General features: G+C 39.0%; 1 protein-coding gene across 2 annotated transcripts in view; it reads right to left on the bottom strand.

Moving 5' to 3' along the window:
- The window catches only part of LOC149252207 (uncharacterized), a 104,613-nt gene extending 79,267 nt beyond the window's left edge, over window positions 1-25,346 (bottom strand). The window contains exon 1 of one of the 2 annotated variants that reach the window (XM_089459657.1): window positions 24,689-25,342. In XM_089459657.1, the coding sequence (XP_089315783.1) occupies window positions 24,689-25,045 (357 nt within the window). In that variant the 5' untranslated portion in view covers window positions 25,046-25,342. Of the gene's footprint in view, window positions 1-24,688 lie in introns of both variants that reach the window. The other variant, XM_089459658.1, reaches the window with a different exon arrangement.
- Between the last annotated feature and the right edge of the window lie 808 nt (window positions 25,347-26,154).

Consider the following 26,154-nt stretch of genomic DNA (forward strand, 5'->3'; position numbering starts at 1 on the left):
CCTTTGTAGTGGTCAAAAGCAGTAAACTTGATGTCCTTAAAGTTCATTAATTTATTTATGTTTGGGAGAGAGATATCTATGATAGATGGTTTTATATTCTTCTTGTGTTTTTCTAGCAATGTGAAATTTGATATTTTTATCCCTAACTCCACTAGTCTCCCTCCACCTATTGGGCTTTAAAAAAGAGAAATGTTGGCATCCCTTTTAGCTATTTAGGTTGCCTCCTAATATGTATTCTCTTCAATAGTTTGGAACTCCTTTAGCTTTCTTTCCCATAACTAACGTTTCCAAGATGAATCTTCTACAGTGAGCTTATCCCACTTCTTTATTTTGGTCTTCAACCATTGGATCCCGTATACCCAAATAAGTGATGTAGAGTCTTCCAATGTTATATAGAAAGCATCTCTTAGGAGGTCTTCAAATCCCTCTTGATCAACACAGACTAGGTTGTACCTAGAGGGATTGGCCCTAAATCTTTGTCACTAGAGGTAGCAAAGAAGACATTCCTAAGATCTAATAATTCATTGCAAGTATCCCAAGGGAAAGAGTGATGCATTCATCAAGAAAGAAGTCCTCGACAATAAGTCTTTCTAGGCTTCCCATAATGAATCCATTCTCCACTTTCTTGTTTGCCCATGTGATCTTTCCCCTGGTCAAATTGACATCCATTAATCTTGATTCTTAGAATATATCTTCCACTATCTTCTTGCACTAGTCTCTAGTATAAATCCCTCCATTTTTCTCCTTGGAATCAAAAATTAAGTTTAGAGACCTCAGCCGCAATGTTGTTCTTTGTGAGGAGTTCATCTATACACTTCCTTAGAGATTCACAACATAATTTTTTCTCTAGCCAGTTATTGGGGGGGTAGAAATTAGTCCTCTTCAATCTTTGTGTAGTGGTTGTGACATGAAATTCCCCAATGATCAAGTCACTGGCCAAAAGAATCCTCTCCATTATGAGGATGGATGGGTCCCAGATGGTGGCCATCCCTCCCAAGAAGCCTTTTGGGTTGAAATACGTAGAAATTTTGATCTGCTAATATGAACAATCTGAAAGACACTTTCTTTTCATATAAAGATAGAATTTCTCTACAAAATTTGTAATGGAATAGAACAGAAATAAATGTAGAATTCACACAAGAGAACACAACAATTTTTCTAGGGAACCCAACTGGGAAAACCCTTGGTTGCTTGAGAATTTTATTGAAGAAGAATGAGCAATAGATCTCTTACAAATACACTTGCTTCAATAGAGAATACAATGACCTCCCAGCCTTAGTCTAGGCTTGAAACAACCTGCAAAATGCTGACCCTGCTTCCCTAAATCTATGCACACTAGAGCCCTGAATTCCTCACGCAAATTGTTGAAAATTGGCAGCTATGGGATGAATTTCCTTGAAAAAAAATTCATTTCTGACCTTTCTAGAGTGACTTTCTAAAAATAGAAAGTCTTCTCTATATTTGCAACCATGACTTTCCAAAAATAGTAAATCACCTTCCATCAATTTGTAATCATATATAGATGATGGAAAATCACTTAACTTGTCCTTAATCAATCTCAATTATTTAATTTTTAATTTAATCATCAATATTATTTATTTTATTATTATTATCCTTATGATGCTATAATAATATTATTAAAAGAGAAATACATGTCACCTCTCCTACTTGGCAATCAATCCACCCCATCTCTCTCTCTCTTTGATGACACTCATGCCACTCTCATTCTCTTTCCTTAAATGAATTCATTCCTCTCTTGAATGCACTTACGCACCTCTTACACATCTCTTACACACATTTATGACTTGTCATAAGATTCCTCTTACTCCTCTTCAATGCATAAGTTACACTCTCTTCAAGGCATGCGTACCTCTCTCTCTTTATGGTGTAAGTTACTCAAGGCATGCGTACTCCCTCTTGATGGCATGAGTTACTAAGGAGAGCGTACCTCCTTTATGACATAAGTTACTCTCCAATTTTGGCATGAGTAACTCCTCCTCAAGGCATAGGAGTTACTCCCTCGTGAATTCGACCTCTTTACTCTTCCTATAAATTTGTGCCTCTCATCCCCTCTTGATATAGTTACTTGTACTCATGAAAGGAGAATTCAAACTTGAGAGAGAGAGTTGGAGAGGCTAGAAGAAGATTGAGAGAGAGAGAAAGAGTCTTGAAGAGCAAGAGCAGACCTTGGAGAGCCAAAGTAATTCAGTGTCAGCATCACCTACTGTTATCAAAGACCTTCTTCAGTTTTGGGTGAATTTCTTCATTCTCTCATTGTACTTTGTATCTTTGTTGAATAATTGATTTCTAATAGAAGAATAATCTAGTTGGGTTTTCCCCCTGTGGGTTTTGCCCTGGTCATTGACCTAACTTTTATGTGTCTCATTGAGTTATTGGTTGTCTTCTATCGTGCATATGGTTTATATGTTTTATGTTCTATCTACAATTACTTAATCTTGATTAACTTATGTTCAATGTTTTATATGGTTTATGTCCTCAAAGATAATTATTACAACGACTAAAGATTAAAAGATGATCAAGTATTATTTAACAGCCGATATTATTTTGACAAGGATCAAAGAAAATAGCCGTTATTTTTCCACTTGGAGGATTTAGCTATAAATTAGAGAGTCAGTTGAGTCTCTAGCTATCTAATTTTTGGTTACGAAATTGTTGTTGAAGCATTTGTGTAAACTATTGTCCCGTTGGGAACTATTTTTTCTGCCATAATAAAGACTTTGGGATGCAACTCAAGGTGTACTTGTTCATTGATTTGTGGTATGTACTGACTACAGGCTTCCTATGTTGTGCTTATATGTGATTATTTTCAGATAATATATAGTGTTTGCAGGTACTTCAGTCCTTGATCTCCAAGTTCACAAATTGTGGGCAAGGATCATTTTGCTTGGATCCTAAGTATTTGTATGGTGGACTAAATCTTCACTAAGGCTATAGTGTGCATAGGCTTTCTTAAGCATTTTTAGCCATTTATCAAGAAAAAAAAACCATATAAATATTTTCCTCAAAATTTAAAAATTTTCAAAATCCTTGTATAATTTGTAGAATAGTTTTGTAAATTATTTTTGCTAACTTAAATTGGGGTTTTAAGAATTTTGAATATATTTGGGGTTTGGGTGTTGTATTTTCATTTTTGTGAGTTGAATCAAGAGAAAAGGTTGAAGTAGAGTTGGATCTAGGCCCTTGAAGGTAAGATCTAGTCTCTAGGAATTTTTTGAAAGGCCATCCACGAAAGAATTTTCAGAAAAATTGAAGAGTTGAAGCATAAAAAAAATTGAGCAAGGGTTTCAAAATTTTTTGGGCTCCTAACCCCGGTTTTCTCCTCCAAACCCTCCACGTCCCCTTCTTACCCTCTTGTGTCTGGGTTTTAGGCCTCCTAAAGGCTAGTCGTGAGGCTTAAGGGCTACGACCTCCCCTCCTAGGCCTGTCGCAGGCTCTCCTATCCCTCTCAGCCTCCTCCGCTACCCATTCAACCCTTGTTGCAGGCCTTAGAGGCCCTTATGTCCCCCTCCGTGGTCTCTCCTCCTCCCTCGGCCTCTGTCCTCCCTCCTCGACCTTTATCCTCCTTCGCTAGCCCTCTCCTCCTCATTCGTCCTCCCTCAGCCCCTTCGTTTATCTTCGGCTCCCTTCCTATATATTTGTGCCACTCATCCCCCCTTGATACACTTACTTGTGCTTGTGAAAAGAGAATTCAAACTTGAGAGAGAGAGAGAGAGCCTTGAAGAGCAAGAGCAGACATTGGAGAGCCAAAGTAATTCAGTGTCTGCATCACCCACTGTTATCAGAGATCTTCTTCGATTTTGGGTAACTTCTTCATTCTCTCGTTGTACTTTGTATCTTTATTGAACAATTGATTTCTAACAGAGGAAGAATCTGGTTGGGTTTTCCCCTTGTGGGTTTTGCCCTAGTCATTGACCTAACTTCTATGTATCTCATTGAGTTATTGGTTGTCTTCTATCGTGCAAATGGTTTATATGTTTTATGTTCTATCTACAATTACTTATTCTTGGTTAACTTATGTTCTATGGTTTATATGGTTTATGTCCTCAAAAATAATTATTTTTGTGCTTGTGAAAAGAGAATTCAAACTTGAGAGAGAGAGAGAGAGCCTTGAAGAGCAAGAGCAGACATTGGAGAGCCAAAGTAATTCAGTGTCTGCATCACCCACTGTTATCAGAGATCTTCTTCAGTTTTGGGTAACTTCTTCATTCTCTCGTTGTACTTTGTATCTTTATTGAACAATTGATTTCTAACAGAGGAAGAATCTGGTTGGGTTTTCCCCTTGTGGGTTTTGCCCTAGTCATTGACCTAACTTCTATGTATCTCATTGAGTTATTGGTTGTCTTCTATCGTGCATATGGTTTATATGTTTTATGTTCTATCTACAATTACTTATTCTTGGTTAACTTATGTTCTATGGTTTATATGGTTTATGTCCTCAAAAATAATTATTTCAACGGCTAAGATTAAAAGATGATCAAGTATTATTTGACAGTCGATATTATTTTGACAAGGATCAAAGAAACTAGCCGTTATTTTTCCACTTGGACGATTTAACTATAAATTAGAGAGTCAGTTGAGTCTCTAGCCATCTGATTTCTGGCTAAGAAATTGTTGTTGAAGCATTTGTGTAAACTATTGTCCCATTGGGAACTATTTTTTCTGCCATAATAAAGACTTTGGGGTGCAACTCGAGGTGTACTTGTTCATTGATTTGTGGTATGTACTGACTACGGGCTTCCTATGTTGTGCTTATATATGATTATTTTGAGATAATACATAGTGTTTGCAGGTACTTCAGTCCTTGGTCTCCAAGTTCACAGACTGTGGGCAAGGATCATTTTGCTTGGATCCTAAGTATTTGTATGGTGGACTAAATCTTCGCTAAGGCTATAGTGTGCATGGGTTTTCTTAAGCATTTTTAGCCATTTATCAAGGGAAAAAGCCATAAAAATATTTTTCTCAGAATTTAAAAATTTTCAAAATCCTTGTATAATTTGTAGAATAGTTTTGTAAATTATTTTTGCTAACTTGGGTTGGGGTTTTAAGAATTTTGTATATATTTTGGGGTTTGGGCGTTGTATTTTTATTTTTGCAGGTTGAATCAAGAGAAAAGGCTAAAGTAGAGCTAGATCTAGGCCCTTGAAGGTAAGATCTAGTCTCTAAGAATTTTTTACAAGGCCACCCACGGAAGAATTTTCAAAAAATTGAAGAGTTGAAGCATAAAAAAAATTTGAGCAAGGGTTTCATGATTTTTTGGGCTCCTAGCCCCGGTTTTCTCCTCCAAACCCTCAATGTCCCCTTCTTAACCTTTTGCATCTGGGTTTTAGGCCTCCTAGAGGCTAGCCATGAGGCTTAAGGGCTACGACCTCCCCTCTTAGGCCTGTCGCAAGCTCTCCTATCCCTCTCGGCCTCATTCGCTACCAATTCTACCCTTGTCACAAGCCTTAGAGGCCCTTCTGTCCCCCTTCGTGGTCTCTCATCCTCCATCGGCCTCTGTCCTCCCTCCTCGGCCTTCGTCCTCCTTCACTAGCCGTCTCCTCCTCATTCGTCCTCCCTCGGCCCCTCCGTTTACCTTCGCCTCCCTTCTCCCTCAAGTCGTAGCCCTAAAAGGGCTTACGACTGCCTCTTTTGAGGCCTCCCCTGGGGTGCCACAGGCCTTAAGGCCCCAAAACCCTAAGTTGTAACCCTTAGTGGGCCTTTCAGCCCTTCCTAAGCCCAACAACAACCTTTTTGGACTAGTTCTAAGGCCTCATGGACCTTTTACCCTAGCCGCAGGCCTATTAAGGCCTTTTCCCTTCATTTTTGGCCTCTCTCTTGCCCTCTCTTGGCCCTAAATTTCCATATGCTTATCTCTGAAATTTTTCTAGACTGATTGTTGGTGTGTTTTGCAGAGAAAATTGGTCCAAAGTTTGTATTTTCAGGTATCAAGTCATTGGACAAAATTTTGCACAAGTTGGGCTAGTAGACTTCAAGGCCTAGGGCCTAAGGGTTTGATCTCCTAACCCTTGTTTCCTCACTGTTTTACTTCAGCAAGTAAATTAACTCATAACAGTGATAAAAACATCCTAAATTGGCCTAAAAAATCATTCATAAGTTGCTTGGCATATTGAGGAATAAATTGCATAAGTTGGGCAATCATAGCTTGGCATGAATCTAGAAGTTTTGGTGACTGACATCTCTGCATAACAAATCTGATATAACAATGGTAAATTATATATTTGAAAGGCTAATCTATCCAAATTCTTGAGTTGGCAAAGTTTGATTTGATAATTGGGTTTATTTTCATTACATTGGGCAAGTATTTGCACTTTAAATTGGGCATATAAAGCTAATTTACTTGTTGCGGTCACAAATCTTTCAATGTTGTCATAATAGTCACTTATTGCTCATTGTGAGGTCATTGGAACATAAATTGCATAAGTGCTCTCATAGTCTTACACTCTATTGTATATTGTTCCTAGCATTGTGTTTTCCTTGTGAGTTTGTATGCTATAAAGTTTGAAATTCACATCTAATAAGCTCACTCTCTAAGCACATTTCAAATCTTTGGTTTAAGTACATAAATTGTTCCTAAGTCTCTCTAATCCAAGTGGTATTGAAATAACTTGTTTCATTTGTGCATCTAATTGGTGGTGATCTAGATTGCATCTAAGTGTTCTTAACTTGAAAATTGATAAATCATATTGTGTTGAGGAATATTGGCTAAGAACACTTGCTATCTTATTGTCTTTTGTGGATAATGGTCATTGGCTTATCATACTGAATCATTGGTTAATTGTTGCTCTATTGTTTATCAATTGTGGATCTATATTCATTAAGCAATTGCATCTTGTGGATATCTTATCTCTTGTTGGCACTGTTAAAATCTAACACTTGTCTTTTGGTTGAGATTACCTTTTCTAAACATTGTGAAGTACTTAACATCATAACTAGGGTAAAATACAAATAAGTACTTAAAAGAACACTTAAGTAATCTCACCTAAAAGTCTCACTCATAATCTTTTGCACAAGCATCCTAGTTCTAGCTTGCATTAAAATTTACCTCCTAGCATAAGCTAGGTTGATAGAGATCTAGGGCAACCCTTTTCCAATTAGCTTGAGGGATTCAACTCTTCTTAGTGGTTAACACAGTGACCTTGCAGTGGTCAAATCCACAGTCTCTGTAGCTCCAAAGGCACTGGGTTAATGGAACACAAGGGGAGGTATCGTTAATCAAGTCATTACCTGCTTCCCGTTGGCTTCCATTTCACAACCTACTTTGAGAACTATTTCTCAAAATAGTTAGGGGAGAGGTTCTATTTAGACTAGGCATATAATTAAAAATAACCAAGATCATTGCATCACACATAGACCCTAGGACTTGCATATCATATAGACTAGTTGATCATTTAAGCAGCGGGTGTCCATCCGGTTACTTGGCATTAATTTACATTAAGCAAGAATTGTGACTCCATAAGGCACTGGTCTCATACTTGAAAAATCTAATCTAATCATTAATCTTGCTAAAATTCTACCAAGTAGCTAGGCCACTCATCCATGTCTCCCAAGCAAGTTGGTTCCCAACTTGTTTTCCTTCATCTCATTCCATAGGGACTACCCCCCATAGCTTGTTGTTGGGAGACAGCTAGAACGGAGTGGGCAAGGATTAGAGTGACAACCCCCGCCGTGAGCAGTTGTCGCGATGCCTGTACAATCTGGCAGTCGTCAGTCCAATCGTTCATTGAAAAGTAAAATCGAACAACCGTCGAAATAGCAATTGAGTTGCAGCATGAGGTTCTAACAACCGCCGCAAGGTGTAAGACGCAAGTGCAAGGCACGGGGACAAAGTCATCGTTATGAGTCGAGGAACATTGGCCATGTAGAGAAAGAAGATCAAAGTTGTAGAGTCACGTGCTAGCCCAAAAGATAACTTTTGCATGCATAGTCGCAACTGCATAGTCATACGCAATCGAATGGGAGTCATAGGGCCATACGGGTTGCAACAAAACAACCATCAAGAGGACATGGTGCAAATTAATTCATACAAGGTACATAGCAAGTTACAATAGGAAAATTACAGTGAGCAGTGATTGGTGGAGGTCATCCATCAGAGGGAGAGAGGGAGATCGTACAAATTAGGAGGTTTGGCAGAAAAACAATTGTTGTTGGTGTTTCAAAGGACTAAAACACAAATCCACAAGAGATCTTACCAGATTTATAAACCAACATTTATTTCTTACAAAGTCATCGTTATGAGTCGAGGAACATTGGCCACGTAGAGAAAGAAGATCAAAGTTGTAGAGTCATGGGATAGCCCAAAAGATAACTTTTGCATGCATAGTCGCAACTGCATAGTCGTACGCAATCGAATGGGAGTCGTAGGGCCATACGGGTTGCAACAAAACAACCATCAAGAGGACATGGTGCAAATTAATTCATACAAGGTACATAGCAAGTTACAATAGGAAAATTACAGCGAGCAGTGATTGGTGGAGGTCATCCATCAGAGGGAGAGAGGGAGATCATACAAATTAGGAGGTTTGGCAGAAAAACAATTGTTGTTGGTGTTTCAAAGGACTAAAACACAAATCCACAAGAGATCTTACCAGATTTATAAACCAACATTTATTTCTTATAGGTGCTAGAAGGACTTCACACAAGGTAAAAAAATTATTGGATCTAGAGATTGCTGATTTTTGTGTAGCATCGTGAGGTATTCCTGCGTGTCTACAAGTCGGCCCAAGAAGAAGACAAGTCAGCCCAAGAGAAGTCAAGTTGGCCAGCGAGTGAAGGGACATGTCCCTTGGGTTGTCACGCCCCCTAGACATGTATAAATAAGATGATAAGACGCCTCATTTGGAGACCAACAAAGAGCAAGTCTTTTTCTCTCTTTATCACCGAGTTTGACAGGCGTTCTTGAGGCCACATGTGTGAGAAAATCAACCAAGTCTAACCACAAAGATTTGACCGGATTTGACCACAGAGCGTTGACCAAATCTGACCATAGAGCCGAATTTCATTACAAGCCAAAGTTTTGACCATAGTTGACTTTTGACTAGTTTTAACCAGCATTGACCAACTATTGAATTTGACCAGGTTTGATTGGTATTTTGACTTGGATATTGGAACAGATTTCTAGACAAATTGTTGATATGTAAACTTTGTTGTAAAATTAATTTCTCCTAAGAAAAGTTGTTGGGTTTTCTCCCAAGGTTGGATTTCCCAAGGTAAAATTATTGTCTCTATTCTGCATGGCTGTCTTTCTATGATCTTTACTGTTTCTGTTGCATTTACTGTTGAAATTTTCTATATGTAATTTCTCAACGATATCAATGGCATGAGAAAATTGTCTGAAAATCATTAGGTAGTAATTATTAGATCTGAAAATTGTATTCTATTGTACTTGTCATAGAATTTCAATATAGCATTAAAGCTTTGTTGAAAGATCGGCGATTGAAGTCAGCCTAAGAGACAATATTCAACAACTTGATTGGATTTTTGACCTCTTGTCAAAATGGTGCCAAGTCTCAAAGTAGAAGACAGGTTGGATGGTGCTACAAATTTCAAATCTTGGAAGACCAAAATACTCCTTGTCTTGGAAAGAAATGAGCTTTAGGATCATGTGAAAGAAGTCATTCCAGAACCAGAGGGAGTTGAGGAGAAAGCCAAGTATAAGAAGAATGAAGCCAAGGCTAAGAGAATCTTGATAGATTCCATAAAGGACCACTTGATTCCACATGTTGCTAAGTTGAAGACTACCAAAGAAGTATATGATGCTTTGGTGGGATTGTATGAGAGTAGCAACACTAGCAAGAAACTAACCTTGAGGCATCAACTCCATAGTGTCATGATGTCTAGATCAGATTTTGTTGTCTCTTATCTTATGATAGTCTCTCAGTTGAGAGATGAACTTAGAGCCATTAGAGATACCATTGATGATGCAGAGCTTGTTACAGTGACTCTCAATGGATTTCCTTCCTCATGGGATCCATTTGTTCAAGGAATTTGTGCATGAGATAAGCTACCCAAGTTTGATAAGCTATGGACTGATTGTGTCCAAGAAGAGGCCAGATTGTTGTCCAAGAATAGCTTGCAATGAACTCAGCATGAAGAAACTTAATCCCTTGCAACTCATGCAAGGAAAGGAAAAGGAAGAAAAAAGTTTGAAAAGAAAGCTACAAGTAGAAGACCAGCTCTAGTTCAAGATCAGAAGAAGGATATGTCAAAGATCAGGTGCTTCAATTGCCATAAATTGGGTCACTATTCTTCCCATTGCCTTGAGAAGAAAATGAAGGGAAAGAAGCATGCATCAGCAGTCAATGTTGATGATGATGATGAGCATCCACCACATAAGAAGTCAAAGGAATATTTCTTTGTCTCCGCTCTTTCAAGCACTATTACTGATAGTAGTGATATATGGTTGGTGGACAGTGATGCTTCTAGGCACGTGATAGGTTTTCAAGATTCTCTCACTGATTTGACAGAGAGGGATTCAACATTGCAAATGGAACTTGGAGGTAATGCCAGGTATGTAGTGAAAGGAGTTGGGACAACATCGTTTCAGCTAGAATTCGGAGATTCTCTACACTGAGAGATGTTTTGTTTGTACCAAGATTAAAGAAGAACATGTTCTCTATCTCAGCATTGGAGGATAGAGGTTACATAGTTTCTTTTGTTGATGGTCAGGTCCTTGTATGGCCTAAGGGCTCAAGCATAGACTCAGCAGGAATGATTGGTGTTTGAGAGGGAGGACTGTATAGATTATTATGCATTGATACATGGTAGTATCAGAGTAGAGCCAGCAGAGCCAATGGATCCACCTAGAGATGTTGTCATGACCAGGAAGAGGCCAGCATGGCTTTGTGACACCTTGCAAGATGCAGAATGGCATGCACCTCCTAGAGGTACTTTCAAGGAGAGCAAACGACCACAGAGATACTCGGGTTATATGGCATTGAAGAGCCACATCATTGATTCTAAGCCTCAATTATGAGGAGACAAAAGGCCAGCGGGTTTGGAAGGATGCCATGATGGAGGAGTATTAGTCCATCATGAAGAATGATGTGTGGGAGATAGTTTTGAGACCAGAGAGGAAGTCAATGGTGACTTCCAAATGGATCTATAAGATCAAGCATGCAGCAAATGGTAGCATCGAGAAGTACAAAGCGAGGTTCACAGCGAGAGGGTTCTCCCATAAAGAGGGAGTGGACTATAATGAAACGTTTGCTCTAGTCGCCAAGTACACTTCTATCAGGACTATTGTTTCTCTTGCTTTTGTTATGAGTTGGAAGATACATCATATGGATGTAAAGACCACATTCCTCAACGATGTGATTGAGGATGAAGTGTACATAGAGCAACCTCAGGGCTTTGAGGTACATTGGAAGGAGTCCCATGTCTGCAAATTGAGGAAGGCTTTATACAGACCAATGTTATCAGAACCGAACTGGTGATCAAACCGAAAAACCTTGTGGACCGGGTACCAGGCGAAACGGTAAAAAACCGGAAGAAAAAACAGTTTACCAAAAACACATAAAATATTCATATTTTAAAGAAAAACATATATATCCATGTGCATCCATATGAATCCAAACCATTTATACACAAATATGCAAAAGTTCTCATTTACATAGCATGTCAGGGTGCACATAACCAAAATAGCATCGAGTGCAATCCATCTCTGAATCAAAAATAAAATCAACAAATAGGCTCTAGATGGCCTCTAACATCCAAAAAAAATCATGCTACCACAAATGCCTATATTGGGGCCTTCGTCATCAATATAACCATTTAGGCATTAAAATAAGATAGAAAAAACATAGCATGTCATGTCAAGCTTTTGTTTGAGTGATGGGTACATTTTTAGTAGAGTCATGATAGAGGAATTCGACAACCAATGCCACTAACATCAAAGTACATAGAGGGCTTGGTGCTCTTTATTAAATACTAGTTCCATACCCTCGTACATGAAAAAATCCAATGGAAACGTTGCAATCCCCCAAATCCTAAAATTCTAAAAAACTATTAGGTCTGCTGGATTTTGAGTGAAATCTAAAATTCTACTTTCTCCATATGAAATCCAATGAGGTTTTTACCACTCTCAAACATCCCGAGTCATTTCATGGTAATGTTAAAAATTTAAGTAAAAGGATGAATGTCACTTTTACTTTAAGAATTTAACATTACCATGAATTGCATAGAAATACTAGGGCCATAGGCTTGATTATTAGGTTGAGGGCCATAGGCTTGAATATTAGGCTAGCCTAGGGGAGAATTAGAAGTGGGCCAACCAATAGAAAAAATCAAAAAATCAAAAAAGGCATTTTTTTACGTTAGCTTGCGTAAGTACAAACTGCACAAAATCGGTCCTGAACTAGCGGGTTCAGTGAAATAAGTCGATTCGGTACCAAACCGATTAGTTCTGTTACAAAATCGGTCGATTCGGTATTGAACCAGCATATTCCAATTCAGACCAATTTTGGGCCAAAAACAGTGGGACCGGGCGGTTCCACCGATTCCGGTCCAATTCTAATAACACTAGTATAGACTCAAATGGGCACCGAGGGCATGGTATTCCAGGATTAATGGGTACTTGATGAGTTTGGGCTTCACCAAGAGTGACGTGGATCCTGACCTTTACTTCAAGGTTGTTGATGGAGATCCTTTGATCTTGGTGTTGTATGTTGATGATTTGTTCCTTACTGGGGCAAAGGCTCATTGTTGGGTGCAAGAGGGAGTTGGCCTCAGAGTTTGAGATGAAGGATCTTGGCCTGATGCATTATTTCTTGGGATTGGAGGTGTAACAAAGACCTTATGAGATCTTCCTCGGATAAGGGAAGTATAATGTTCAGATTTTGAGGAGATTCAGTATGATGGACTGCAAGTCCATGGCTACACCTATGGTGACCAATCTGAAGAAGTTAAGTGATTCTGCTTCAGATTCAAATTTTGTGGATCCCACAATGTACAAGCAATTGATCGAATCCTTGATGTACCTGATTAACACCAGGCCATATATTTGCTTTGCAGTGAACAACCTGAGCCAATATATCGTTGAGCCGAGGCAAATATATTGAGTTGCAGTGAAGCAAGTGTTGAGATACCTGCGTGGTACAGTTGGATATAGTTTGAGATATGTCTCAGCTGGTGAAGTGAGGCTACAGGGATATACTGATTCGGATTGGGCCGAGAGTGTTGAGGACAGAAAGAGCACCTCAGGGTGCTACATCAACTTGGGATCAATTATAATATCCTGGTTTAGCAAGAAGCAAATTGTTGCCGCATTCAGTACAATAGAGGCAAATTATACTGCAACCAGTGCCACAAGTCAAGAAGCAGTGTAGCTTCGAAAGCTACTTACAAGGCTATTTGATCAGAAGCTTGTGACGACCTTGATACATTGTGATAATCAAATTTTTGTTAAGCTTTTGGAGAATCCAGTTTTTCATGACAGGTCGAAGCACATTGAGATCAAATATCACTTCATACAATATATGGTGCAAAAGGGAGTAGTGAAGCTCTAGTACATATCCACAAATGAGCATATTGCGGACATGTTCACCAAGCCTCTATCTAGAGCGAATTTAGTATACTTCAGAGACAAGCTTGGTGTGATGCAGAATGTATCCCTCGCAGAGAGCGAGTGTTGATATTTTTGCAAGATTGGGTAGACATTCTCCCATGAGGTTATGTTGATTTGACTAATGGGGGAATGATACATTCACCCATCGAGCCATGTTGATTTGGCTAGAGGTGAATGACCCAAGGCAATTGCAGCATAAGGCAGACATTCTTCCATTGGAGCCATGTTGATTTGGCATCCATAGGGTCATGTTGATTTTACCAAGGGAGAATGATACATTAACCTAAGAAGTCGCGCTGATTTGGCTAGGTTATGTTGATTTGACAAGGGGAGATTGATACATTAACCCATAGGAACATGTTCATTTGGCTAGGGATAAATGGCTTAGTATACTCACATTGCCTACTATGGGATGGAGTGATCTATAGACGTGCATGTGAGGAGACACCACATCAACATAGCAAGCTCATGAACTTTTCATGTGGAGGAGAAATTTCAACTAAGGAGAAATATGTTTTCAACTAAGTAGAATACCTCGCTCGCTAAGAGGGAGTGTTGATTTTGTGTAGCATCGGGAGGTATTCCCACATGTCTACAAGCCGACCTAGGAAGAAGACAAGTTGACCCATGAGAAGTCAAGTCGGCCAGCAAACAAAGGGGCATGTCCCTTGGGTTGTCACGCCGCCTAGATATGTATAAATAAGATGTTAAGATGCCTCATTTGGAGACCAACAAAGAGCAAGTCTTTCTCTCTCTTTATCACCGAGTTTGACCAACATTCTTGAGGCTGCGCGTGTGAGAAATCAACCAAGTTTGATCGCAGAGCATTGACCAAATCTAACCAGCTATTTAACCACGGATTGTTGACTGCAGTTGACCACAAGGCTGAATTTGACAATAGGTCATTGACCACAGGCTAAAGTTTTGACCATAGTTGACTTTTCACTGGTTTTGACTAGCGTTGACCAATTGCTAAATTTGACCAAGTTTGACTAGTAATTTGACTTGGATATTGGCACAAATTTATAGAAAAATTGTTGATTTGTAAACCTTGCTAAAGAATAATTTCTCCTAAGAAAAGTTGTTGAGTTTTCTCCCAAATTTGGGTTGCTCAAGGTAAAATTATTCTCTGTATTATGAATGGTTGTCTTTCTATGATCTTTATTGTTTCTGCTGCATTTATTGTTGAGATTTTTGGTGTGTAATTGCTTAATGATATCAATGGCATAAGAAAATCGTTTGAAAATCATTAGGCAGTAATTATCAAATCTCAAAATTGTATTCTATTGTACTTGTCATAGAATTTCAACAGAGATAGCAGCAACCAATTTGAGATTCGAGGATAGGTTGGATGGGGGACTAACTTCCTGCACTTAAAGGCAAGGGTCACCTTGCTATTGAAGGAACATGACTTTGACAGCTTGTAGATAAATCAACAGATCTAGCAAATAAGGTAGCTCATGTGAAGGACATCAGATCCCAGACGATTATCAAGGATGTCGTAAAGAATCATTTGATCCCGCACTTGGCAAAAAAGAAGATAGCCAAGGAGATGTTCAAAGCTCTAGTGAACTTGTTCCAAAGTGACAACATGAATAAGAAGATGATCTTGAGAGACAAGATAGATCCATCCAAATGTCAAGGTCTGCTAATGTTACTAGTTACTTCATGAAGATCACACAGACATAGGATCAACTTGCAGTTATTAGGGAGAAAGTGAAGGACGTAGAGCTCGTAAATGTGGCACTAAATCGTTTTCCCAAGTCATGGGAACCATTTGTCAAAGGGATCTATGCTCGATAACACCTTCTTGATTGGGAAAGGCTTTGGTATGACTACATTCAAGAAGAGACTTGGGAGGATTCTCAAGCCAATAAGCAGGGAGATAAAGAAGAGAACTTGGCCCTAGTCAATATGACCAAGAAGGCAAAGGGAAGGGTTTTAAGGGTAACAATGAAGGGACAACCTCTCATCCAGGGAAGAAAGACTTGAGCAAGATCAAGTACTTCATTTGCAACAAGTACAGCCACTATGCATCATAGTGTCCAGAGAAGAAGGGAAAGGGGAAGTTGCAGCAGACAATAGCATCAACAAAGGTACATCTTGATGAGTTTGCAACAAAGTTCGAGAAGTATTTCTCATTTGTCTCATGTTTATCTACCAATACCATCACTGGGAGTGGTTGGTATTTGGATAGTGGTGCATCACGCCATATGACAAAGGCACAAGAGTTGTTTAGCAATCTAATGGAGAGAGACTTAGATTTATGTGGGGCTTGGGAATGATGCCAAGTATGCGGTGACGAGTGTTGGAACCATTAAGTTCCAGGTAGAGTCAGGAGGGACGTTGGTGTTAGTTTTTGTAGCATCAGACATGTGTTCTAGTCTCTGTTTGTGTCTAAGAGACTAAGGTGTTAGAAAATCGAAAAGGCAAAAAGATTTTCTCTAGTTGATAATTACTTGTGATATATTTGAATTCTTATTATCTTTCTTATGTTCCTTTTTATCTTAGTTCATCAAGTAATTACCAAAACCAAAACACAAAGATCAAGGACACCAAATATAGGCACTCAACCAGGGCAAAACCCCTATATAGGGGAAAACCCAGTCAAGAACTCTTCCTTCAGTAATTCAAATGAAATAGACCAAGACCCTAAACCAACAGACCTTCCTCCTCCACCAAGTCAGCCTTCCAATATGTTTTAGCTCACTTCAATAGTCTCTTCTTGTCCAGCATCTTCAACCTAGCATCAACCCAGAAATTTCGGCCCCAGCTTCACCAGCAGCTTCAGAATTTTGGCCTTCCCAGCAACTGTAGAATTTCAGCCCTACCAGCAGCTTCACACGTGTGGGAAAAAGAGAGAGAATTTCAACTTCTTATGCTTGTGAGAGACCTCCTCCTTCGTTATTATTCTTCTTCTTCTTCCTTGGAATTCGCACTTTTTCTGGCCCCAGAAGTTGTAGATCGAACTTGTTGTGAGTGAGTGACAAATGAGGTCGAGTTGTTGCCTTTATATAGTGATTATGTTGCCCAGTTTAGGCCGACTTGTCCAGTTTGAGGCCGACTTGGTGGAGGAGGCCTAATTGACCTATTTTATAATAAAATAAATTTCTTCTTTGACAAATAAATCCCAAGAAGGGTTCTTTACATTATGACATGGACAAGGACACTTGACATAAACCCTAGAAGCCTTCAATGGAGGCTTTGACCTAAAAACAATTGACCCAAGCATGAAACACGTGCTTTAATAAGTCAATTTATTTAATAAGAAATTTACTTTTTCTTTCTTTTGATAAATACATTTCATTATGACTCAAGTACAATGAAAATCAACACTAGTTACATTGTTCAACATAAGGAACATGAGATCTTCAAAACCCAAAAAAGGTTTCGCGAGATAAGTTTGTGAAACGACTTAATTAAATTAATTAGCCATCATTTAAATTTTTCCTAAGTCTAACTTAGGGAAACTAGTTAATTAATAGGAATTAATTAAGGAAAGTTGAGAAAGCTCTAGAAACTCACACGGATTGAGTTTGAGATGATCTTAGCCATTGATAACGATTTAATCATGGTCGTTGGTGATCCAACGAGAGATTATAAGAGCAGGTCAATGGGGATGGAGATTGAAACATTGAGTGAGAGGGAGAGTGAATTCCTTGGGCAAATCGAGCTATCCAGTGCAGTAATTCAACAAGAAGAAGAGCTCGAGCCAAAGCACCAGTGATTAAGGGAGCAACAGCAGAGATTTCCGGTGGAGTTCTAGTGTCGGAGATCCAGCAAAAGGGAGGCCACATATTTCCACAGAGAGGTTACGCAGGGATTGCATAGAGCCTCCATTGAGGCAGTTCGATTCAGCCCAGCAGGAGGTCGATTCAACTGCTGAAGGTCGAGATAATTTTCCAAAGGCCAGGGGAATTCATCTCAATGGCAGAGAGAGCCGGATTGAAGCACATAAAAACAAATTCGGGTAGTGCAAGTTACAGGTTGTGCAGAGGCAACGCAGAAGCCTGCAGGGGTTATGCGGGTGTTAGTTCGAGTGGCCAAGAAGAGGCCGAATTTCTTGTGGAGAAGGTAATTTTTCACTCAGATTTGTAGTCAGAGATTTTTGTTGGAGGATTGCCAGTTTGGCATCCAGATTATTGTACTCAAATTTTGTTGTTGCGTAATAATAAAATAAACCCTCATTTGTTGCACCGATTTTCCCTTTGGGGTTTTTTCGGGGACGTTAGTCCAAAAATATTGGTGTCATTTTTATTGTGTGTGCGCATCTATTTTCTCAGCTCCAATTTATTTTGCGCAGCATAATTTTATTGTGAAGAATCGCAATGTGATTTATTCATTATTTGTCGTAACAAATAAACTGCATAAATAATAAGTTAGAAGAATAAATTTCCAGTTGTTGCAATTTGACAAAATTGCATGCAGTATCAAAGCGTTGAAGATTAGATCGGAGGCTCAGTAGCAAGAGGGAAAACTTTGCAAGTTCAGAGGGAGATCTAAAGCAGAATTTCTCAGATCTGTGCGAGCCACCAGGAAGTGCGAATTTGCAGAGGCAGAGGATTCAATTTCCAATTCCAGGCAGGGGATTTGCAAGTTGTGGTTGCCAGAAAGAAGTTCTAGAGAGCAAATCAATCAGTTTGTTGAGCAGATTTGGGCGCAGTTGGTTTGCAACAGCAGATCAGCGCTAGGTGGAAGAAAAAAGCACACGGAAGAGGAATTTCCAGAATTTCTCAAAGGACTTCTAGATCCAATTTTCAAGAGGAGATCTGAAATTTCCAGTTGGAGTGGGCCATAATAGGATTGCCAGTCAGTCAGTACAAGCTTCAGAAGCAGCAGATCATGTGCCAGATTCTGAAGGACTTCCGGAAGGTTGAGCGAGTTGTCCAGTTGAGGTAGTAGGCAGTGTGAAAACCAGAGGACTTTCGGAGGCAATCAGTAGTAGATCTGTGCATTCCTAAGGGAGTGCGAGTAGAAGAAAGACGTCAAGCAGGAAAGGGAGGAGATTCCTATTTATTTCCCAGTTTTTTGAGTTTCGCAGAGATGGTTGTAACAGGTCTCAGATATCAGGATAGACTTGACAGAGCCTCGAACTTTGGTATCTAGAAAGCGAGGATGGTATTCTTGTTGGATGAGCATGGCGTGAAGGAGTTCGTGATAGCAATTGTAGATGTACCGACAAACCTTATCCAGTTCCACGAGTATAGGAAGGATATGGCCAAAGCAAAGAGGATGGCCTTGGATGGAGTCTGAGATCATATTGTCTCGCATATTGTAGAGAAGAATACTGCAAAGGACATGTGGGATGTTGTTGTAAAGTTATACAAGGATCCATCTAAGAATAGGAAAATGGTTCTCAAGGAAAAGCTAAGGACCACAAAGATGATGAAAGGTGAAGGCGTAACTCTGTATCTCACCATACTTCAAGATGTCTGAGATAAGTTAGCAGTTGTAGGGGAGAAAGTTGAAACCAGAGGACAGGGAACTTGTGCGAATAGCACTAAATGGGTTTACCAAAGAGTGGGCCACGTTCATTCAGGGAATTATTGGACGAGATAGAATGCCTAAATGGGAACGCCTATGGAGTGATTTCACACAAGAGGAGCTAAGGCTCAATCTTGTCTAGGGTACTATCAGTTGCAGTAACAAAGGGTCGAGGGTTGAGAAGGAGGAGGAGAATGTAACCCTTGCCAGTAAGGGAAAGGCAAAGAAAGGTCCCAGTCAAGGACAGAGCTCAAAGGGAGGAGAGAGGAAGAAAAAGGATATGTCGAAGATCAAATGCTTCAGGTGTGGTGAGTTTGGTCACTATAACACCCAGTGTCCCAAGAAGAAGGACAAGAAGGGGGAGCAGCAGACAGTAGATTCGACAGACATAGTTGAGTTAACCTCCAAGTTGGAGGAATTTGCATTGATAGCCACTATACCTCCAGATGGAGGTGGAGCCTAGTACTTCAGAGTTGTAGGATTGGGAAGGGTCCAAGGAGGAAAACATCAGACAAATGTTTCCTCGTGGATCATCACCTTGGTTATAGGGGCCCACAGTTTTCAATAGCAGGAGGATCAGTGTCAGTAGGCACAGTCAGATCTTGGGGGACAGTTGCAGTCAAATACTAGAGCGGCACAAAACCAGTCAGCACACAGACAGTTACTCAAAGACAGTGCAGAGACTAGTTGCAGTCAAAGACTCATGAGACAATTGTAGATCCAGTATAGGGACACAATGGATCAGTGGATCGTTTTCAGCGATCGCTGCAACATGAGATCAAATGCAGCGCGGGCAGAGTTGGCAGCAGTGCAGGTGGCACAGTGCAGTGTCAGTAGCAACACAGATGTAGGATGGTTCAGCTATAGGGTTAGCAGATGAATCAAAGTAAGCACAATAGTTGGATGGATAGTGACAAGTTTTACAGATGTTAAACATCAGCGACGTGAGGTAAGATGTTATGGGAGAGAACACGTTCCTCACTAAAAGAGAGTTATAGTTTTTGTAGCATCAAACAGGTGTTCTAGTCTCGGTTTGTGTCTAAGAGACTAAAGAACATGAGATTTTCAAACCCCATAAAAGGTTTCGCAAGATAAGCTTGTGAAACACCTTAATTAAATTAATTAGCCATCATTTAAATTTTTCCTAAGTCTAACTTAGGAAAACTGGTTAATTAATAGGAATTAATTAAGGAAAGTTGAGAAAGCTCTAGAAACTCACACAGATTGAGATTGAGATGATCTTAGTCGTTGATACCAATTTAATCATGGACGTTGGTGATCCAACGAGAGATTGGAAAAGCAGATTGATGAGGATGGAGATTGACACATCGAGTAAGAGGGAGAGTAAATTCCTTGGGCAGATCAAGCTATTCAGTGCAGTAATTCAGCAGGAAGAACAGCTCCAGCCAGAGCAACAGTGATTGAGGGCGCAGCAGTAGAGATTTTAGGTGGAGTTCCAGTGCTGGAGAGCCAGCAGAAGGGAGGCCGCATATTTCCACAGAAAGGCTATGCAGGGAATTCACAAAGCCTCCATTGAGGCAGTTCAATTCAACCCAATAGGAGGTCGATTCCGTTGTTGAACGTCGTGATAATTTTCTAGAGGCCAAGTGAATTCATCTTAGTGGCAGAGAGAGCTGGATTGAGGCACATCAAAACAAATTCGGGCAGTGCAAGTTACAGGCTGGCAGAAGCCTGCACAAGGGGTGATGTGGGTGCTAGTTCGAGTGGCCAAGAAGAGGCTGATTTGCTCGTGGAGAAGGGAAATTTTCCCTCAGATTTGTAGTCAAATATTTTTGTAGGAGGATTTCCAGTTTGGAATCCAGATTATCGTACTCAGATTTTGTTGCTGCATAATAATAAAATAAACCCTCATCTGCTAAAAACATTGGTGTCATTTTTATTGTGTGTGCATCTATTTTCTCAGTTCCAGTTTATTTTCCACAACGTAATTTTATTGTGAAGAATTGCTGTGTGATTTTTTCGTTATTTGCAGTAACAAATAAACTGCATAAATAATCAGTTAGAGGAATAAATTTCCAGTTGCTGCAATCTGAGGAAATTTCACAGTTAGAAGCCAGGGATGTGCTATTTGTACCAAGATTGAAGAAGAATTTGCTGTCGGTCTTAGTGATCAAGGACAGAGGATATGTAGTTATGTTTAGGAATGGGCAAGTGCTAATTCGTCCAGAGGAATCTATCCCAAACACAACAGTGGTTATCGGAATTGGAGAGAGCAACTTATAAAGGTTGACGGGCAAACCTGTTCAAGCATTGGTACATGACAGTGACAACCTTTATGAGCTACAGCACGAGAGGATGGGACACTTGTACTACAAGGCATTTCGTTGTCGATCCCAAGGGAGATTGTCACTAATCTCCCAGATTTCAGCATTAAGCAGTTAGGGTGTGTGCAAAGGGTTTAGGGATCAAGAGGGGATATAACAGTCTTGTACAACTCTCCGCAGAATGATTAGTGTGATTGATTTGCTTCCATTACTATATTTGTTTTACATGTTAAAATCCCAGTTGTCTTTTATTCAGTAGATTTGCATAATAATTAAATATTACTGCAAGGAACCTGCTAGGAAGTAATTGGCAAGGTTCTGGGGTCAGGAAATTAACAGTTGCAGATTCTAAGCATTTTCACGCTCCTCATCATAGTAGGCAGAGTTCCCCGGTGTAGTGTATTTATTTGAACTAGGAATGGCAGGTAATTCTTGTGATTTTTCGCATTAGGTTTTAGGGCAAGCCTGTCTTTTTCCTCTACTATTTAGGGCTGGTTTATTTAATTGTGTTTCTGCCTTCTCTAAGTCATTGGGTGTTGCCCTTGTTTCTTCTGGCATCCTTTGGCAAAATGGACATAATCATGGCACCAATTACATTTAAACAGAATCTTTTCATATTCCAGCTTTTGCAGATGACCCAAATTATCAATTTTCAACTCCAAAAATTTCAGAAGGCCTATCTCAAGATCTACTTCAACACAGAATCTAGTGCAGGCATATATGCTTGATTTTGAGTCTTGACTCTTCTTTGTCCACATACCTGCCAAACATGATTGAGATTTCTTCCATAGTTGCATTGTCCCATAGGATGAGGAAAATTTGTGACAGTCTAACCCAAAACTAATATGGAAACCAAGTCCCTCAGTGATGCAGAACATGTGGGCATATGGATGTACAAACATCTTCAGAAAAGCAATTAAAAAAGGAAAAATAGATTAGCAATAGAAAGCACAAGCTTATCAAACCATAAAAACCCAGATAGAAATCAACCACTTAAGCAACAAACAACATGTGGGAATTTCGGTCGTACATACATCTTAATGAAAGCAATTAGAAAGAATGGACAGCAACAAAAGGCTTTAGACATGATGAAGCACAAATCAAATATGGCAAATTAAAAGGTACATTTACAAAAGCAAAATTCTAAGTTTGAGAGAAGAAGCTCAAATATTTGGGGTATGTATTCGACCTACTGTTGGAAATTTGGTCTTTCAAATTGTCCAAATACGCTCGAGACAGGACATCCAGACAGAAACAAGGAAAAGAGGGCTTTCGAACAATAGATCTGAAGGGACTTGAAGCCAAAAAATCAACCGAATAAAAAATTGTGTATAAACGACGAATAAAAAGTTCAATACGACCTTTGCTCTTCTCTATCAGCTTGCCATATTAAACGGAATTTCAGTACTAACTTGCCAAATCTGGTAGCACTACTCATCATTCTATGAAAAAATGGTTAATATCAATTCTGATTAAAAAGAGCAAAACAATGACTAAATCAGAGGTTCAGAATTAAAAACTTCTAATAGGACAAAAAATTACAAGACTTATGAAAAGGACCTAACAACCATGCAATTATCTTGCGTTTAGGAAAAAGATGACGAATTTCTTCCTTATAGAACACATCCACATAAAATTTGTTATCCATTCCAATCTTATGAATACCGCATTTGGCTCCAGATGTAAAAAATCTGACAAACATATGGATAAACATAAACTATAATATTCTTCGGGTTACAAAACTAAGATGGTAAATCAAGCCATCATACAGTTGAAGCAGATATCAATAGTTAACTCCAGGAATTTTCTCATTGCTTCTAATGTCAAACTAAGGATGAAACCCAAACTGAGTTTTACTGAAATGTACTCATCATTTCTACCTACTAGTCAATGGCCACCCCAACTTGTCAACCAGTACATGTCACCAATTATAAGTCGTGACATTGGTTATGATGGCTAAAAAAAATAAAGATATCTAGCTAATAGTAAATGCTTTAGACTGACATATTTAACAGTGATGCTTTTTATCTTCTTCAGCCATAGTGCATGCATCGATAATATACCCATTTCTCAAAGATTGACAAAAATCCACTACAACCTAGTCCATACGGACAAATTTCATGATTTACGGCTTGGCACAAAACAACATAGGTATGCAAAAATTTATTAACTCTTGAGATAAACAAAGTTATTTATATCAATAAGATTAACCTGATTAGCCTAAGAAAAGGCAGCACAAGTTACAGGCACCTACACAGAATCAAAAATCACGAAATAGTGGAATGGGTAAAAAGTATCCTTGCATGAATGTACTAAGAGTAGAAGGCATAGCAATAAACTTCCTAGCATTAATACAGGATAGTCTGTTTCCCATAGAAATTGTAGTAGTGGCGCAGCACCATGCATAGAAGCAAGAAGCAAACACTATCAACTTGACTCCTAAACATTTATCTACAGAGACAAAATTGTGTGGAATAAAGACAAGAAAAATTAAATGTTGACCAACCAAATCAACTGCCAATAAAAACAGTGGAACAGTGTAACTCTAAAGCTTCTGAAAGGAGAAAATATATGATGGACTAAACACCTGGGCTGTGATCTAGTAGTTGAGACGCGACGTCACTATGCTAATGATCCAGGTTCAAAGCCCGACAAGCATAGAGCCCTGGATTATAAGTTAGCCAAGTTTGATGGGATTTACATAAAGCATTAAAAGTTGACCAAGTAAGATGGGATTCACATGAAGCACTAATTCAAAAAAAAATAAGAGAGAAAAGAATGGACTAAACAGTTAATAAAAGATTTTAACAAGAATGGAATAAGCATGCTGCCAAATGGCTGGGAAAACAGGGAATATCAAACCTCCCCTCATATTGCATGGATCTAAAGAATATTCCCAGAGGACGAAGTCCATAAAACCTTGTGGAACTTGGCTCCAAGGCTATTAATAACATAGCACTAAAATAAAATAATATGTCAGAGGAATCCAAACGCCCTATTACAGATACAGAAAAGTAGAGACAATTTAAAAAAAAAAACAAACAAACAAACACATTACAGGTTCCATTCACCAAAATATTCTAAGTATAGATCTGAATACAGTAATAACATTGTTTTCACTTAAAAATAAATATATTCATGAATCCATCACACCCCCTCCGACAATCATCCATAAGATACAGGAAACATTGATAATTTAGGGGTTTTCATATTCACACGAGAAGCAGTGCTTTTATTAAGTGTTTAAGGTCAGGCCTATTTGAATTCAATTTCATAATGGAGTTCAGCGCCATAACCTTTCGACTCTTCCAATGGGAAAAAGGACAGTTGAACTTACCGAAACGACTAGAAATGCCCGCCATGGCCCGCCACGATGTGTCCAGTCCATCAAATTTTTGGTAGAATTGGTGGCAGCCTGCTTAACGAGCGGCCCATTCTCCATGAAAGCCTGCTTCGTCCTCCGAAAGAATGGCGTCCCGTCCCTCGAATAAACAATCTGAAGCACCATCTGCTTGAGAACTTCAAGTATCCCTTCTTCGCCTGCATAATCACTCCGCATAAAAGTCACGGAAACATCCTTCTCGCCAAAATCATTGTTCTCGAATTCAGTACCATTTTCTCCCAAATCCACCCCGTTATCATTGTTCTCGAATTCAGTACCATTCTCTCCCAAATCCACCCCGTTAGCGCCCATTTCCAATCCAAATTTCGAAATTCTGCGCTTCTTGTTTTGTGACTGCTATTCTACTCTACTCTATTCCACTCTGCGCAATTGTAACAGTGGTCCCTCTCAAGCAGAATGATGAATCAGTTCGGGATTCTTTTATACGGGAGCTGAGGGGAAGATCTAGCCGAGAGGCTTTTCAATCGGACTCCACGTTTCAACGGACACGTAATGGGACTTAAACATTTCTGTCAACCTGTTGGGGCACTGAGATGTATGTATGTAGAGCCCACCCTGTTTTTTGGATTTGATTTGCGGGGAAGGTCTCTACACAAAAGACTGGTAGTTGGGTAACTTGGGTTGCACGTCTAAGAACAAGCCTGAACTTCACTAAACTAGAACGGGACTGTTTATGTGGATCGTGTCGGCAGACATCAATGCATTGCCTCGACAAAATATCTCAAATGGGTGATTCTTTATAAAATTCTACCTTTCTCGCACAAGAAAAGGTAAATATCATCTTTCTATAACGCTACTTGTATTCTGCATCATGTTAAAGTGTCATTGTTTTGCGGATATTATATCTTGATAATCAATGTCAGACATGTGGAGTCTAGTTACACAAATTTTCAATGTTATTTTCTATAATAGTTTCATGTATTTAAATATTGTATAATATTTTGTAATTTTTTAATACATTGAAAAAAAGAGTGGACATGTTAAAGTAAAATTGTGTTATTTAGAATGATTTATGTCTGGTCCTAGTAGGGTAGGTTTTACTATTGCCAAATATATTTGGGTCATTAACTTATTAATTTTTTTTATATTTAAGGAAGATGAATTTTTGATGGCCCAAAAGTAATTTCAAGTCGTAATCAAAATAAAGCATAATTTTTGTACTTATTCAATGATAATTATATTTTTCAATGTATTTTTAAATATCACTTAAAATTTATTAAAAAGTTGGATATTATGATGTATTTTTATTAAGAAGTTTTGATGCTCCAAAATCATTCGTAGATGATTAGTTTAAAGGTAGAAACTCTATGTTAAATTAGCATGCATTCAAAACAAGTAAATGAAAATGTCAAATGGTATTAAGTGGTGAGATATGGAATTGAACTTAAGCATGTAGTTTG

Source organism: Pinus tabuliformis, chromosome 7, assembly GCF_031772625.1.
Source record: "Pinus tabuliformis cultivar Carrire ecotype Pingquan chromosome 7, CPIR1, whole genome shotgun sequence".
Classification (NCBI taxonomy): Eukaryota; Viridiplantae; Streptophyta; class Pinopsida; order Pinales; family Pinaceae; genus Pinus; species Pinus tabuliformis.